Below are 16758 nucleotides of genomic sequence, written 5' to 3' on the forward strand. Positions count from 1 at the left end.
AGACTGGGGGGGCTCAGCCCAGCCCTACAACCCCCAGCCCCATAAATCCCCCCCCCCAGGGCTGCAGCTCCCCGGCGCAGCAGCGCTCGCTGCAGGCTCCGGCACCTCCCCACGAGAGGGCAGGGCAGGCCCGCGCTGCAGCGCTGCAGGGCCCCGACGCAGCCGCCTTGGGCTAAAAACCTTGCAAAAAGGGGGCTGGGGGGGGCCCCCAACCCCATCCCTTCCACCCGCAGCCTCCCCGCCAGTGCTGCGCCCACCCTGGGAAGCGGCTCAAGGACCACGAGTTCCGAGATGCGCGGGAGAGCCGGTCGCTTCAGAGCCTTTTATTTTGGAGAAAGTTAAAGCCTGTAGATACAGCAATACAATATACAAAAAAATAAAATTTTTTACAGTATTGAAAGTTGCCCAGGGCTACGGTGACTGCAGCTGGAGGCAGCTACGCGCCAGCACGGGGACAAGCAACGGGCATCCCCCCTCGTCCCCTCTGAGCACCTACCGACTCCAAAGGGCCACCGTCCTGGCCCCGAGGGCCACCGTCCTGGCCCCGAGGGGGGCCACGACCAACTCCGCAGCCCTCTTCCCCCTTTCCCGGGGCGCGGGACGGATCCTGCCCTGCCCACGACACTGCCCTCTGGCTCCCTGCCTGATCCCGACCAGCACGGCCCGGGGGGGCAGGAGGGCTGTGCGGGCACCCCGGCACTGCTACGGGGTAGAAAAGCCAGAGCCGTGCCCCGAAGCCACCATGCAGAGCCCCCCTGCCCCACAGCATGGCCATGGGTACGGACAGCTGAGCATCTCTCCCCCCCCTGCCAAGACCTGCACACCCCCATGCTGCTGCCCCCACTAAGACGTCTCTGCTGGTGCCAGCACCTCTGGGTCCCACCGCTCTGCCCCGAAGTGCACGCACCCCCGTGCCACCCCGCAGCCCCCGGTACCAAAAGGGGCTCCCAGCTGCTCTCACGCTGCCTCTCCCCGCATCTCCTTGCCCACCAGCATCTCGTTCAGACCGGGGCTGAACCAAAAAGCCTGTGCCCGGGAAGGGCAGGAGGGCTGCCCCAGGCTGGGGGGGCACAGAGCAGCTTCTCCAACCCTCCTGGAGCTGCAGCATCGCCTTCCTACGGCCCCCAGCAGCCTCCTCCCCTTCATCCGCCCCGCTCCCTCCAACCCTCGCCACCTCCTAGCATCACAGCCACAGCCGACCCCGGCCTCGGTGCCGCACCAAGCCCCCGAGGAGCTGCAAGCCCCCTGCGCGGGCCACCACGAGCCACGTCGGAGGGGAGAGGGCCGAGCCCGGCCACGCACCGCTGGTCCCAAAAGAGACCCGAGATGCAATCGCTGCGCGCTCGCGGTGCTGGGACACTTCGCCCCCGTTCCCCAGGGGGCTCTGCCCAGCAGGGAAAGCGGCCGTGCCCGGGGCTGCCGCATCTCACCGCGTCCTTCTGCCCACAGCAGAAGGGCAGCGGCCAGCACGGGCAGCTACCGAAGCTCCCTGCTCCCGGCAGAGCCCCCGAGGACGGGGACGGACAATTGGGTTCAGCGCGGAGCCGCTCGCGGGTCCTGGGGCCAGCGGGAGGCGCAGGGGCGAGCCCCCTCCGCCAGCTCCCGGGGGGGCTTCTGGGGGGGGACCTGTGGCGCAGCGGGTGACCCCCGGAGGAGATTAGGGCTGGCTGGTGCCCTCTCAGCCCCGCGGAGGAGAATCCAGGCTCGCGGGATGGCCGCGGGGTTTTGGGCGCCGGCGGTCGGGGGGGGGGGCAGCGTTCAGCAGCACGGCAGGGGCTGCGGAAGCGTTGGTAAGAACCGAGGCTGCGATTGGAGGCTGAGAGGCACTTGAATGAGCAAAACAAGGATAAAAAAAAAAAAAACTGGTACGGAAGGAAATAGAAAAAAGGTTCGACCCCCCCCCCCCAAAAGAGGCGACAGCCAGCACCACCGCCGAGAGGGGGGTGTTCGGGCGGGTCAAAGGAGGAGGCGGTGGCAGGGATCACGGCCCCCAGCTCCTCCCGAGAAAAGGCCCAGAGCAGACGAGACCTAACGGGGTGAGGCCGGGGGACGACGGGGAGCCGGGCAGCCCGAGCCGGGGGGGCCCCGCGAGCAGGGGGCAGCACGTCACATCGGCGAAGAAGCGCACTCCGGGGTCAGCTCCATGTCGAAGGTCAGCGACTCTGGGGGAAGCAAAGGCAAGGGGGGGGGTTACGGGGGGCCGCATCCTGATCCCTCAAGGCTCCAGCCGCCGCCAGGCTGCCCCCGGGTGCTGGGTCCCCCCCCCAGGCTCACCGAACTGGCCGCCCGCGTTGGCCTCGGCCCCCTCGCTGCTGTTGCCGAACTGCATGAGTGAGTCCAGGGTGCGCGGGGACATGGGCAGGTCGATGGTGTTGCTGAAGGAGGTGCTGGCAGAGGGAGGGGAAAGCGAAGAAACCACCCGAGTCAGGGCCTGGCCGGAGCTCTCCGACACCCCCTGCCCTCCCCCTGAGGGCCCCAGGGCGCAGTGCAGCCGGGCTGGGCGCTCTCGGGGAGGAAAGGGGCCCCCGGAGGGGGAGAACGGGCTTCGGGAGCCTGGCTCAGCACCGCTGCGCTCTCCCCCTTCGCAGGCAGGGAGCCCCAAGGCACCCGGGGCAAAGCAGCTGTGAGAAAGAACCCCCCCCAGCCAAGGCTGAATGGGTTTAGAGACACCCCCGGGAACACTTACGGGGTGACACAGATGAACTTGGTCTTTAGATAGGGAGCAGCACCTGCAGGGGAGAGAGCAGCCTCGTCACCAGCTGCCGGAGGAACAACTCCTGTCCCCAGAGGGGCACAGCCCTGCAGGCAGCCCCCAGGCACTGCCCGGACCCCGCAGGGTCCCCGGACCCTCCCCAGACCCCGCAGGGTCCCCGGACCCTCCCGTAACCACCACGGCATCCCCCTGCTGGAGAGGGCTCTTCCACCACGGTGCCGTCCCTGCAGCCACCCCGCGACCCGTCCGAAAGCGGGCAGGAGCCACGCTGAGACGCGGAAAGTCAACGACTACCTGAGTCGGTAGCTTCCGAGTGCTCCTGGCTCTCGGAGCGGCAGTACTTCCCGAACGCCTCCTCCTTGGGGATGTCCGGGTACAGGTACACCAGGGGGGACACCAGGATGTTGGTGGCGTCCATGATCTTGTAGCCCATGATGATCTCGGCGAACGACATGCTGTTCAGCTGCTGCTTGGTGTAAGGCTCCACGGACTGGATCTGGGTTTTCCCTGTACAAGGAGGCTTCAGACGCAGGGCACGACACCTGCGCTCCTCGGGAGAAGGCAGGGACTTTCCTCAAACACCCCGGGGACGGGACGGAGCAGCCTGGGGAGGCACCCGGCGGGGGCAGGACAGACCCGCACGGCGGTTTCAGTGCCACGGGAAACGGCTCCACGCGGCCGGGGGCACCCAGGACGCAGAAAGCAGCGGAAAGGGCACCCGGGCTCAAACAATTAACCAGGGAGAGGGCCCAGCGGGACGAGGACAAGGGAAAATGTCTCATCGGGGGGCCCCGAGCCCCTTCTGGAGGTGGGGGGGGAGCGGCGCGCCCGGGACGACGTACCGCTGATGTCCTTCTCCACCCAGGTGAAGGTGATGCCGCCCTCCTTGCTGCTCTCGCTGAAGCGCAGCAGGAAGGTGCCCGGAGGCTTGGTGCTCAGGATGGCTCGCTCCCGCTCCTTGCTGATGAAGCCCATGATGTACCTGGGGGCAGGGAGCAAGGCGGGGGGGGGTCAGGGCACCGGGGAAGGTGTCCCAGGGCTTGAATCCTGCCGGTTCTCCGCACGGGCAGCAGCCGCCAGCAGAGCCACCGACATTTAGGGGACGGTTTGGGGATTCCCAGGGGTTTTCGCCCTGAACCAGCCGACAGGGCTCGGACAGAAAAGGCAGCCCAGGAAAGCCGGCCTGCCCCTGAACCCCCCCCTCCAACGGGACAGGACTCAGGGGTCCCCAGCCGCAGGTGACCGGATCGACGCTGGCTGAGGCTCACCCTTCGTTCCACAGCGCCAGGATGTATTTCTTCACCAGGTCAATGATGTTGTCCAGCCAGACCCAAAACGAGAAGCCTTTGCCAGCCATGTTCTCCTGCGGAAGAGAGCAGAGAGGCTGGGAGGACAGCTCGGAGGGGGGGAGGCGGCCAAGCGGAGGCACCGGGGGGGGGAAGAGGGACTCGCACCTTGCAGAACTTGGCCCAGGTGATCTGACAGCCCGAGTAATTCACGCCTGGCCCTGGCAGAGAAGAACAGGAGCGTCAATTTTTGGTTGCCACTCCCAAAATTACCATTTCCAGACAGCAACTGAAAGCTTTACGGTGTATGGGGGGGGAAAACCAAGCAGCTAAAATTGACAGCTTCCTTCCCAGACACCCTGATCTTGCCGCTGCACCGCGTTTTTACAGGCAGGGAGCAGCCAGGAGGGGTGGCAGCGAGAGGCAGGACGCCCACGGCAGGTTACCGAGAAGTTTTTCTGCCAGCGTCGTCAGCTGCTCGATGCTGAGGCCTCGCTTGGTGGTGGAGGAGAACTGCCAGCTCAGCACCTCCGCCACCTGGTCCCACGTCCCGATGGGGGGCTTGGTGAAGAAGTTGACGTTCTGCGGGAGGGAACACGCAGCCCCTGAGCAGGACGAAGGGGCAGGAGCAGGGCCGGGTCCTGGAGCCAGCCCTGCTGATGGGGCTGAGCAGTTTTTCTGCCTGCCAGCCAGGATGCTGTGGCCCGAAGCAAGCCCCGCTCCTCCGGCAGCCGCCGCGCGCTGCTGGGCCCTACCTTGGGGTTGTTGGTCAGCATGTTGTACCACAGGATGGACGCCCAGGCATTGGGCATCTGGCAGATGTTCGAGATGACCACCACGGGCAGCGAGTGGGTCTGCAAAGAGAAGACGCGACCACGGGCTGGGACGTCTCACCGACCCGCGACCTGAGCTCCGTGCTCCCTTCCCAGCCAGCCTCCCCAGCCCGGACACATCCAGCAGAGCGGGGCACAGCTCCAGAAAGCCCTCGGGCTGCAGATCTGCCTCCTGGGCTTCACTTCTGAGAGAGCAGAGGGCGCCCCGAGCTGCTCCTCCGCAGCGAGGCACGGCCCACAGCCGTGCAGCTACCCCACGGCTCACCTCCAGGTCGATCTTCAGCCCCTGGTGATACACCTCCGTCTCGAAGGTGATGAGGTGCAGCTCCTCGGTCACAATCAGCGAGGCCTGGGGGGGGAGGAGGACACGGTGAGCCCAGGGGAGACACCTGCCCTCAGCCCGAGGCACGGTGCTGATGGGGTCCGGGCGGGCAGGGCTGGGCTGGCAGCTGCCAACGTGCCAGGGGGTGCCACGGACACCCCCCTGGGGCAATCCCTGCTTCCCCCGTGGTTTAACTGGGAGGAGACGCAGGGAAGGAGATGCAGCGATGGCTCCGGCTGCCCTGCGCAGAGCTGCCGGCAAAGGGCTCTCCTTGCCAGGACCCCCCCCCAAAAAAAAAACAACTTACATCGCAGTTGGCTCTGCCTCCGTTCCCACACCGCTGCTCCCGCAGGGTCTGCGGAGGGAAGGAAGAGGCTGAAGCATCGCCACGAGGGCAACACGGCCCCGGCAGGAGCAGCCCCGGGGGCTCGCGGCACCTACCAGGTGCTTGAACTCCGCCGAGAGGCTGCCGTTGTTGGACTCCTCCATGTTCATGACCTTGGTGTTTGTCCCCAGGATGTTAAACTTCCGGGACCTCAAAAGAGGAAAAGACACAGCGTGGCTGGCGGCCTCCTCGGGGCGAACGTGCGGTAGGACATTTGCCAAGGTTAAAAGCAGAAGCAAGCAAGAAAGGAAGAAAAAAAAAAAGAGAAACCATTGCGCTTACCCCCGCAGTGCTGCGACATCACCAGAGTCCCTAGGAAAGGGAAGAGAGACAAGCCGTCACGGCCACAGCCTTCCTGCACTGGTGGGGTGGGGGACAGCGGCACGGCATCGAGTCCCACGACCCCCCCAGGCTGTCCCCACAACTTGGGAACGGATCTCGGGGACCCACGGCCACCCTGCGCCTTCCCCTTCTACTTGGGGCCACGCTGGCCCTAAGTGCAGGAACACGTCCGACCCCAAAACCTCCACGCAGCGCTTCCAGGGTGAGAGCACAGGACTCACTTGTCGATGCAGACTTTGATTTTCAGCTGGTAATTCAGCTCTGGAAACTTCACCAACAACCTGCGGAGCGAGCAGAGCGCGAGCATCAACATCCGAAGCCCAGCAGGACGCGGCACCGCCCGGCTCCTCTGGCACCCCTAAACCCCTCTGCACACAGGGCTGTGGCACGTCACCCCGACACCCGCCCCCAAAAGGGGACTGCTGCTCCCCTAAGCCCCCCAAAGAGGGCTTGTTCTGGCTGCTGGCTGCCCACATCAGGCAGATTTTGCCCCGAGCAAACCCCATCTGTGCTGCCCTGCGGCCAGAGGCTGCCTCGTGCCAAAGAGGGGCACGGAGGGGTGGAGAAGAAGCTCGAGGTGTCACTGCAGGGGCTCCCTGCAGAGGGACGCAGGCCAGATGGGAGGCATCTGGCCGGGGTGTGCTGACGCTTCCCGCCGGCCGCCCCCGCAGCGGGATTTACCAGAACCCTGCCTGCCTCCAGGAACGCGGCACAGCCCCGGCCAGCAGCCACGGTCCCTGCCCTGAGTCACCCAGGCTGCGCTCCAGCGGCACCAGCCTGCAGGGAGCCCTTCCAGGGGCTCCCTCCAGCTCCCCTCCAGGGAGGCTGGGTCTGCAGCAGCATCCCCGGGAGAGAGCCCCCAAATTGTCCCTGCACGGCTCCTGTCCCCCTCCTGCAGCACGGAGCCGGCGACCGACCTGACTTTGGTGGTAAACTGCACGCCGGTTTTGATGACCAGGGGCCGGTCGGGATGCATGGGCATGCAGGGCTGCCTCTCCACCACGAAGGCGCTGTAGGAGACGACAAGAAGCGCCGTCAAAGCTCAGCGCCCTCCCGGCGCGCCCGGTGCTCGCTCCTCAACGCGCTGCCCGCGACCGAGGAGCTGCCCCGGGCTCCCTCCCAGCCCCCGGCACCTTTTCATCAGGTTCCTGAAGAGCTCCACGATCCGCTCCTCCAGCATGGGCCGGTGCTGGACGATGGGGTCGCCCTTGTAGGACACTTTCTGTTGCAGCTCTTCCAGCTTCTTGATCTGCTGCCGGGTCTGTAGCTGCGATTCGGCGAGAGAGGTTATCCTAGGGGAGCAGGAAGAACCAGCGTTAGCTCCGGGTGCCGAGCACCTGCACAGCCCCAGCCTACAGAGCCCTGCACAGCCCCGACCTACGGAGCCCTCCTCTTCCCTTGCTCGTGCACGAGAGGCCGCTCGCCGTACCGAAGCGGCAGAGAACAGAACGTGCCTGCAGCTCCTGGCTCAGGGCATTTTTTTTAGGCTGTGCACCACGAAAGAAGCCCGCCTGCGCCACGCTCAAGGGGCGCAGCAGCCAAGGGCTCACAAACAGCGGTGCTGGGCTGGGGACTCCTTACACCCGAACCCCCCCACAAGCCTGTGGCTCACCAGCCCCGTGCTATCAGGATCACCGAGCGGTGATTACCTCTGTGCCTGGGGGCATCAGTGACCACTTTGGCAGGACACTGCCGGAGGCAGAGCTTATTTCCACGCGACCGCTGCCTCCCTGGGGACCGACACAAGCCCCAGGCGGCTCTCTTACCAGTTCTCAAGCCGGTCTAAGCAGATATTTGGTGGGCCACCGATGCAAGCAATTTGCTGCCGTCTCTTCCAGTCTGCCAGCTCCTCGTCTGCCAGCATCTTCTGCACGTACTCCATGGCTGACAGCAGGCCAGCCAGCTCGCTTACGATACCCTGTCAAAAAGGAAAGCAGACCTTCAGCTCCCTCTGACACCCCCCAAAACCTGCAAGTTTCACACTCACGAGACGCGAAGTTGCCCAAGGCCGTATTTCCAGGGCTGCTCCATGCACAAACCCCAAACCCACGTCCCAGACAAAGGCACTTCCGTGCCCCGGGGGATCTGGAGGGCCAGGGGCACGACGTACCCTTCGCATCTGGTCCAGCGCGGTGAGCATCTGCTCCAGCTGCTGCATCTTCTGCCGCGTCACCGACTGATTGTTCCCGTTCAGATCCTGCATGTCTGCGTGAAGAGGAGACAGCGCTTCAGCCGAGCACGCTCCTCCTGCCCCCCCAAACGTCACACAAAGAAAAGACTTCACGGCTGGCTGCGAAGGAGCAGGCACTCAGAAAGGTGTCTGTATTTTAGCAGCGAGCTCCTGCTGCCAGCACTGCCTCCGAGCACCTGGCTGGCATTCCTGCACACCCAGCAGCGCTACCACCTCCCCGCAGCCATTCTCCCTTGGGGACAGAGCTCTGGTTCAGCTCCCCCAGAGGCTATATCAGGGACAGAAACAAAACCCAAGCTCTCTCCAATTAACATGCAAATGCCCGGAGCTTAAAACACCCCCCAGGCCTGGGGAGGAGGCAGGAAGGGCTGGAACATGCCCCCCAGCGATGTTCCTTGCAGGAACACATTTCGGCTTCGCCAGATGCTAACGAGCTTCCATTACCCCCTTGGCTTTTCAAAGTCTTGTAGTTAAAATCAAAGTCATCCTGGAGATTCTCCACCACTTTCATCTTCTGCTCCAGATCCTGCAAGGCGAGAGAGGCAGGAATTTGCTCCAGGCACTCGATCCCGGCGGTGCTGCGGGGAGAGGAGGCGGTGTCCGGGCAGCACCCTTACCTGCACCCTCTTCCTCACATCCTGCAGGTGCTGCTCCAGCATCTGCTGCTTTTCTGTCACCACGGCTGCTGTCGGATGCGTCGCCTGCCCTCCTTGCTGCGGAGGGGACAAGGGGGGGTGTTAGAAAGGGGCCGTGACCCAATGGGACAAGGTTCTGCAGGGAGGGTCTTTGTCCCCTCACTAAAAAAGCCAGGGGCGGAGCGCCCAGGAGGCAGCCCGGAGAGCAGGGGTCGGGCGCCCTTCCCGGCAGCCCGCCCACCCCTCTGCACCACCACTGCTGAAGGCAGCGAGCGGGGGGGCTTCGGGCTGGAGCTTCCCAGGGGCAACGGGAACCTGCCCAGCGCCGCGGGGCGGGCGGCAGGATGGTGGCCCCAGGACACCCGAGCCCCTTACCTGGGCTGCGGTGGCAGCTGTCTGCAGGAGCCGGGACTCTTCCCAGAGGCAGCGAGCCACGATGCGAGCTATTTCCATCGGCTTCTCCAGATACCTGCTCTGTAAACCGGTCAGATCCTCAACGTTAGCCTCCAAAACCCAGCTCCCGGCGTCCCCGCACGCTCGCGAACAGAAGGTTTGCGAGCTGTGCCCGGGGAGCCGCCGGGCACCCGCGCCCGAGGGAAAACCGAACGGGGAGCTCCCGCCTCACCTGCAGGAACTGCTTGATGCGCCGCAGGTTGTGCTGGTACAGGACGTTGGACTCCTGCAGGAAGCGGCTGTACTGCTGGTCGATCTCCCCCAGCAGGTTGTGGAACACCAGCGTGGCGTGCGACTCCTTGTTGGCGGCGTACGCCCTGCGCGGGGGGGGAGAACGAACGGCGAGTCCCGGTGCCCTGGGGGCAGGGGCACGGCAGCGCCCAGTGCCCCCCCGCGGGGTTTAACATCCCTAACCCATGCCGGGACGGCAGCCAGAGCAGGCTCACGTTTGCTCGGCACCAATAAATTGAGCCAAGCGACCGCAGGGTGCTGGAGGCGTCCCGGATTCGCGCACGGACAGCACGCCCCAGCACCGCACCGGTCCCCCATGGCCTCCGGAGGGGACGCGGGAGCTTGCGGCTCCATTTCATCCTCGTTCGCAACAGAGGGCGAGGGAAACCAGCCCTGGGTGGGGACAGCCCTGCTTTGGACCTCCCCTGGCTTGAGGTCTGATACCACCCATGCAGAATCCCGCTCCCTTTTGTGCCACGGGCATCTCGGGGAGGAAAAGCAGCCCGGCCACGCCAAGGGGAGCTGGCAGAGCTCCCCCGGGGCTCCCCGGCACCCGCCAGCACCCAGGCGGGTGTCCCGAGCACAGTCCGTACAGCAGAGCTCGGCGGCGCCTTACCAGTCCTGGCTCTCAATCCACGGGGCCAGGAACTGCCGCAGCTCCATGGGGAAGCTGTCGCTGTAGAGCTGGTGGAGCTGCTCCAGGTAGCGCGTGTCGAGCTGCTGCAGCTGGTTCCACTGCGCCATCCTGGCCGGCTCCGGAGACCTGGGGGGGGACAGGGGGTGGGTCGGGTCAGCACGGCCCCCCCTCAGCCTGCGGGAAACCCTGCACGGCCCCGAGGGGAACGGAGAAGAGCTAAAAGAGACGGCTGGGACCGGCCATATGCCCGAGGGGCTGAGGCAAGGGGCTCTGCGGTGACCCCAGGCACGAGCAGGAGGGGGCTCCCTGCCTGTCCTCGGCACCCAGCGAGGCAGGACCACGGCCAGACGGTTTTCCCCCCCGCCCTAAGGACCCACGAGCGCACCGGCGCGGCTCCGTCTCGGCAGGGAGCGCAGCACAACGCAGCAGCTTGCCGTGGAAGCCGCAGCTCCCCGCGCGCTGAGCACCGGGACGGCTTTCTGCTCATCCCGGCGGCTGACGTCTGGCGCCTGGGGGGGGCGGGAGGGGGGGCTCGGGCACCGCACGCAGCCCCCGGCCATCACCCCTTTGGCCACGTGGGGAACGCAGCTCGCACACCGGGGCAGAACTGGCAAGGTCGAGATGGCGAAGCGAGCATTCGGCACCGCAGCGTGGGGAGCTCTGGCTCTCCCCTCCGCTGAGCTGGAGCTGCCAGCCCCGATGCCCCCCTCCTCGTCCCCGCCGAGCCCCCGGGGTCCCAGCCCCAATGCCCCCCTCCTCGTCCCCGCTGAGCCCCCGGGGTCCCAGCCCCGATGCCCCCCTCCTCGTCCCCACCGAGCCCCCGGGGACCGAGCGCCCCCGGCTCCGGGTGCAGGCGCCGCTGTCGTCACCGGCACAGGGCCCTGCGTCGAGAAGAGGCGGAACCACAGACCCAAACCACAGCGCCGGCGAGGGCATAAGTGAGCAAAAAAGTGCGTGTTTTGGGGGCGGGGTGGGGGGGTGGGGAAGCCCTGCTGGCACCGGCCGTGTTTGTGCGCCGAGCGCCGAACCTGCCCTGTCCCCGGGAGCCCAGGCCACACGGGGAAGACGCACCGGGGCACCGGGCTGCTCGGCACGCAGCGGCACCGCGCCGGCTCCGGGGTCTTGGCGTGAAATCCGGCCGAAAACGAGCAGGCGAGGCAGGTCCTGCTGCTGCCGGGGAGCTGGAGAAAGCCCAGGTCCTGCCCCCCTGCCTTTGCACCCCGTGCCAGGAGATTAACCCGAAATAGCTGAGGTCGGAGCAGGGGGCCCAGGGCGCAGAGCTGCGCCCTCGCCTCCCCCACTCGATTTCGGGGTTGTGCAAACCCGGAGGACTTGTACAAGCTCGGGCAGGCCCGGAGCCTCGCTTGGGTTTCCTTGCAAAAAAAAAACAAACCAAACCAAACAAAACCCATTTCCCCAAACGCTGCCTTCAGCCAAACTTCCTCCCGGAGAGAGGCACCAGAGCTTTCCTACCTTCTTGCCGGGGAGAAGAGGAGGGGTGTCGGGCATGGAGGTGGCCAGCGAGAGGTGCGGGGCTGTGACCCGGTGCCCGTCCCTGGCACACGCCCTCCGGCCGTCCTGCGCCTGCTCCGGCGGGGCAGGGAAGGAGCTGCGGGGCTTACAGTAAGCGCGGAAGGCGGGGACTGCCGGGAAGCGACAGAAACAAGGAAGGAGCAAATTTCGAGCCCGCCGCTTCGCTGGAAACCGAAGCGAACCCTGAGGAGGGGACGGCGAGGCCGGCGCGCTCGGGAAGCGAAGGCGCCGGGCGGCCGCTTCCCCGCGGGAAGCCGCTCGGTTTTCTGCCCCGGCCACCCCCGGCGAGCGCCACGTCAGCTGGCGGGCGGCCGAGGGGCCGTGCCGCGGCCCAGGAAGTCGCAGGGAGCCTTACCCGAGGGGCACGGGGGCAGCAAGGCGGCCGGGAGGGGGGAGAAGCGGAGCTGCGGCCGCGGCACCACCGTCGTGCTCGGGGAGGAGGCGGGTGGGAGGAAATCGGCGTTGAGCCCCATCCTCCCGGCTCCAGGACGGGCTGGGAACAGGAGGAGGCAAAGCAGCCGGCCCCGGGGGGCACCGCCGGGTGGGTTTTTATTAGGAAATAAAGAAACGAGCGAAGCCTCAACGCGTCCACCCCCTTAGCTTACCCCCCCGCAAGCTCCGGGCGCGCGGCCGTGCGCGCTCGTGCACGTCTCTGGCAGCGCGGGGGACACGAGGGACGCTGCCCGCGCCTGCGGCTTCGTCACGGCTCCGTGCCACCGCGTCCTCTCCCGTCCCAGAGAGGCTGCTAATCGAGCTGGGCTCAATTATCGGGTTCTCCAAGGGGCTCTGATCACCGCCGGCCGAAATCAATGCCAGCTTTCCGGGTGTCTGCTGCACACCGCCTTTCCCTACGTTTTTCGCGAGTTTTTTTTTTTTATAAGAGGAGGAAAAAGGGGATATTGTCCTGGGCTGAGACGCGGGGAGACGGCAGGCACCTGGCGAGGGGCTATGAGGGTTTCTACGCCTCCCCGGGCACCACGCAGCCCGGCCGGCAGCGGCAACGCCCGCAGGACGTCGCACCACGGGGCTGGGTTCAAGGTTCAGCTGCAGAGAAGCCCCACGTGAACGCAGCCTGGGCTCGGTGCAGCAACGGGCGGGAGGAGGAGACAGGGGCAGGAGCCTGGAGAGAGCCAGGAGCTCCCCCGGCCTGCAGAGCTCCCCCGGCCTGCAGAGCTCCCCCGCGCTCGGGGCACGACCCGGCTCCGTTTAACGGGGCCTTTGCAACCCCAGGGACGTTTGGGTTTTGCATCGCGGCTGCTTGCCGAACCCGGCGGCGAAAGCCCCGTTTCGCAGCTCCCTGCTGGTCGTCCGCCTGCCTGCAGCGGCGCGGGGAGGGGGCTGACACCCCCGTTCGCTGCTCCTGGTGCTGGGGGGAAACAAAACGACAAAGCACGCGGCCGGCAGGAGCCAGGAACCCGCAACCCACCCGCACCCAGCGCCTCCTGCCCTGTGTTTCCCTGATCCAGCGGGCATCCCCCCAGGGAAGCCCTGACCCGGGCACCGCGGGGTTGAATTCGAGCCCCAAAACGCCCAGGACCAAAACCCCGAAGCAGAGCAGAGCCTGGGGGCAGCGGTGCCTGGGGGGGGGCGCAGGCACGGCGCTCCCTGCCCAAACAGAAGTTGCGTGCGGCGAGAGGCGAAGGCTCGGCCCCGTCCCACCGCAGGCGCCCCTTCGCCGCGCGGGCGGCCGAGGAAGCAGAGGAAGTCCCCGCAGACCGCGCACGCAACGCGAGGGAAAGCGGCCGCGGGGGGGATTTGGGCCCGCGGGGGAGCGGGGCAGCAGCGGCGGCCGGGAGCCGTGCTCGTGGGCAGCCCCGCGGGCTCCCTCTCAGCCCCGTCCTGGCCTCGAGGGATCGAGGAGCAGGCGCGGGAGGCGGTGCTGGGTTTTTACGGCCCCCCCCCAGCTCAACGGGGGGCCGGGCCGGCGAAACCTTCAGGCGCTGCTGCGGGGGGAGAGGGCTGGGAACGGCCTCGGGATGCGATTAAACCGTGGGCTCACGGCGAGCGGGATGGCTCCGCCGCCGGGAGTTGATCGGGGGGACGGAGGAGAGGCCGGGGACATCAGGGAGCGGCCGGCGGCCTCCCGAAAGGGAGCTCCCCCTGCGGCGCAGCAGCCACCTCCAGTGCCGCGGGGCAGCGGCTGTCCTCGAGGAAAAAAGGGCCCGGGGATCCCCCCCCCTCGCCGCCCGACTCAGCGGCGTTACCGAAAACGCCATCTCCTTCGCCCAAAGCCCGACGTGGGACCTCTCTCCAGCCCGGCCCCGGCAGCGGGAAGCCTCCCTCGGGCAGATTTGAAGATCCGAGGCCGGGACCTCCCCGATCCCGCTCGTCGCTGGAGCGGAGCCCGAGCGCGGCGCCACGCGGGCCCCGAGGTAAAGGAACCGGCCGGAGCCCGGCGCGAAGCTGCCAAAAATCGCCCGAGAGCTCAGGGTCGGCTTTCGTCGGCCCCCCGGCAAGGGCAGAGCTCGGGAGGCGGCGGCGGGAGCCCCCGGGGGGGCCGTAACCCGTGCGGGGCGCCGGGGAGCCGCGCCGTGCCGCGGGGCCTCACGTCTGCTTCTGCGGCCTGGTGGCTGGGGGCGTCCCCAGGGACCCCCCCCCGGCTGCTTCCAGGGGTCCCGCGGGCAGCGTGAGCGGAGAGGAGGCCCCCCCAAAAAATACGGGGTCAGCGGTGAGAGCACCGGCGCGCTCCGGACACGGGCCCCCACCCACCGGCAGCGCCTCGAGGTCCCACAGGAGCAGCGGCGGCCGAGGGGCTGGCGAAAAACCCCCTCGAGCGGCTCAGCAGCCGCTAACGAACGCTAAAAAAAAAAATAATTAATTAACGAAGCAGCCAAGCGACAGCTCCGGGCAGGCGAGGGCTCGTTTTGCGAAGGAAGGATTTGGAGTAAAAATTCGGAGTTTTCCTCGGCTCTGCTCCGCCGGCGGGGGCTTCCAGAGGGAGCCCCGGGGGGGATTTGGGGAAGGGGGTGGCAGCGGCGGGCTGGGGGGGGTTGGGCTCGGGGCAGCCTCAGCGTGGGGCTCCCCAAACCCCCCCGTTCCCAACCGCAGCCCCGACCACGGCGCACGGTGACGGCCGCCACCGCGACGCCCCCGGGGATTTCGGGGTGCGGAGCGGGGCCCGGTGCTCCCACACAGGCAGCGGCGCCCCGGGGCGCTGAAGGGCCCTCCCGGAGAGCCCACCCAGGGCATCCCGGCCTCCCCGGGGGGGGGGGGGGCGCAGGCCCAGGACCCCCCCCCCGCCTCTGCTCCCAGCGGGCGCTCCCCGTGCGGGCCCCGTCCTCCTCCTCCTCCTCATCTTCCTCCTCCTGCCGGGGTCGGCAGCGCTGGACGAGGCCGTGCGGAGCCGCCCCGGGGTACGAGGCGGCCGCCCCGCTCCGGTCCCGCTCCCCACGGGGCCGGACACGGAGCCGAAGCCCGGTCCGGGGCCGAAGCCCCCCGGTGGGACACGGCCGAAGCCCCCCGGTGGGACACGGCCGAGCAGCGCCAGCCGGGGGGGGCACGGCCGCAGCCCCGGGCCCCACGAGGGGCACGAAGCCGTTCCCTTACCCCGAACCCAACGAGCGGCCGCGGGACCCTCGGCTCGGGGCCGGGACAGCCCCGGGGGCCGCCTCCGGTAACACCCCCCCCCCCCCCCTCCGGTAACACCCCGCCCCCCTCCGGTGGTAACCCCGGTGCTGTGAAGCCGGGGCTGGCGGCCGCTCCCCGGTGCTGCCCCGCCGCTCCCGGTGCCGTCCCCAAACCGAGGAACCGTCGCCTTGGGGGGCCCCCGGTCAGTCCCGGTCGGTCCCCCCCCCCGCCCCCCCCCCCGGGATTTGCCCCGTGCTTACCGGATCTCCCCCCCCCGGGGCTGTCAGAGCGGGGCGCCGCGTTAAAACCCCCCCGGGCTCCCCGAACCTACCCCGGTACTGCAGGGGCGCAACGGGGAACGGGCAACCGGGGACAACCGGAGGGCAGCCGGTACCGGGCGGGGACGGGGCGGGTGGGAGAGCCCCGGTAGCACCGGCACGGCGCCCAGGGGGGCTCGGCAGCACGGGGACCTCGCGCCCGCGGCGGCCGGCACCGGAGCCGCGGTCCCGGTTCCCCCCGGTATCCCTTGGTACCTCCCAGTTCCCTCCGGTTCCCTCCCGGTTCCTCCCGGTACCGCCCCGGCTCCCCCCCGTACCTCCCAGTTCCCTTCGGTTCCCCCTCGGTTCCCCCTCGGTTCCCCCCCGTACCGCCCCGGTTCCCTCCGGTACCTCCCGGTTCCCCCCCGGTGCTCCCCGCCCCCCCCCCGGCCTGGCCCGGCCCCCCCCGCCCCGCGCTCACCGTCGGGCCCGGCCGGGGCGTGGCGGCGGCTCCCGGTACCGGCGACGATCGCGCTCCGCTCCCTGCCCCGAGTGACGCCACCGGCGCTGCCGCCCGCCAGGCCCCGCCCCCCCGCCTCGCGTCACGCCCCTGCCAGCCAATAGCAGCGCGCGGCCCCGCGAGGGACGGGCTGCTGCGAGCCAATCCGCGCGGTCTTCTCCGCGGTGACGTCACGGCGGGGGAGGGGGGGGCTGCCCCTCGCTGGCTGTTCCCGGATCTGCGCCTCCTCCCGCCGCGGGGCGGCGCCGGGCGGTGAAGGGAGGGAGGAGCGGGGGGGGGAGCGGCGGGTGCCGGGAAAAGCCGTGCGGGAAACCCGGCTGAGTTCCGGGCAGCGCCGTGACGTCAGCGCGCGGCCCGCCGCCGCCGCCGCCGCCTCTTAAAGGGGCCGCGCCCTTACCGGGGGGGCCCCCCCGGGGCACCGGGATAGCACCGACCCCGCACGGGGCGGCGGAGCCACGAGGCCTGGGGGCGCGGAGCCGAGCCCCGACGAGGCCTGGCTGCCCCGACCGGGCTCCCCAAGGGGCTTTCGGTGGCTGCAGGGGGTGCCCGGTGCCCCCCCCCCCCGGTGGGACGGGTGCCCCCGGCCCCGGGCGCTGTGAGCAGGCGGCAGGCCGGTCCTCGTAGGAAAGAGCCTTTATTAGCAGGGCTGCTCACCGGGAGGCAGCCGTAGGGAACGGTTAGAGGCCTCAGCATCACCCCCCCACACCCCCCCAGCGCCCGGTGGTGGCACCGTGCCCCGGGCGGCTGCTGGGCGAGGAGGAAAAAGGCGTTAAAAAAGAAAATAAAATAAAAGGCGATAACCGGGCGGTGGGGAGCGCGGAGCACGGGGGTGACGAGCCGCCCGCGGTGGGCC

The 16758-nt window shown here is 68.4% G+C and overlaps 1 protein-coding gene across 2 annotated transcripts; it reads right to left on the reverse strand.

Moving 5' to 3' along the window:
* Positions 1–308: 308 nt before the first annotated feature.
* On the reverse strand, positions 309–16019 carry STAT3 (signal transducer and activator of transcription 3). 2 transcript variants are annotated; one of them, XM_080565279.1, is made up of 24 exons: positions 15867–16019; positions 10008–10154; positions 9333–9477; positions 9083–9181; positions 8690–8785; positions 8517–8598; positions 7992–8086; positions 7648–7799; positions 7015–7173; positions 6799–6891; positions 6103–6162; positions 5822–5851; positions 5596–5689; positions 5462–5509; positions 5098–5181; positions 4755–4853; positions 4446–4581; positions 4168–4220; positions 3982–4076; positions 3556–3695; positions 3008–3220; positions 2687–2729; positions 2275–2387; positions 309–2162 (listed from the first exon to the last, which is right to left on the reverse strand). In XM_080565279.1, exons 2-24 carry the CDS (start codon positions 10133–10135, stop codon positions 2107–2109), a joined length of 2313 nt encoding a protein of 770 aa, XP_080421405.1. In that variant the 5' UTR covers positions 10136–10154; positions 15867–16019; the 3' UTR covers positions 309–2106. The 2 variants fall into 2 exon arrangements, with proteins under 2 accessions (XP_080421405.1, XP_080421404.1); XM_080565278.1 differs by having other exon boundaries at positions 3005–3220.
* Positions 16020–16758: the final 739 nt, after the last annotated feature.

Source organism: Anser brachyrhynchus, assembly GCF_964034855.1.
Source record: "Anser brachyrhynchus genome assembly, chromosome: 22".
NCBI lineage: Eukaryota > Metazoa > Chordata > Aves > Anseriformes > Anatidae > Anser > Anser brachyrhynchus.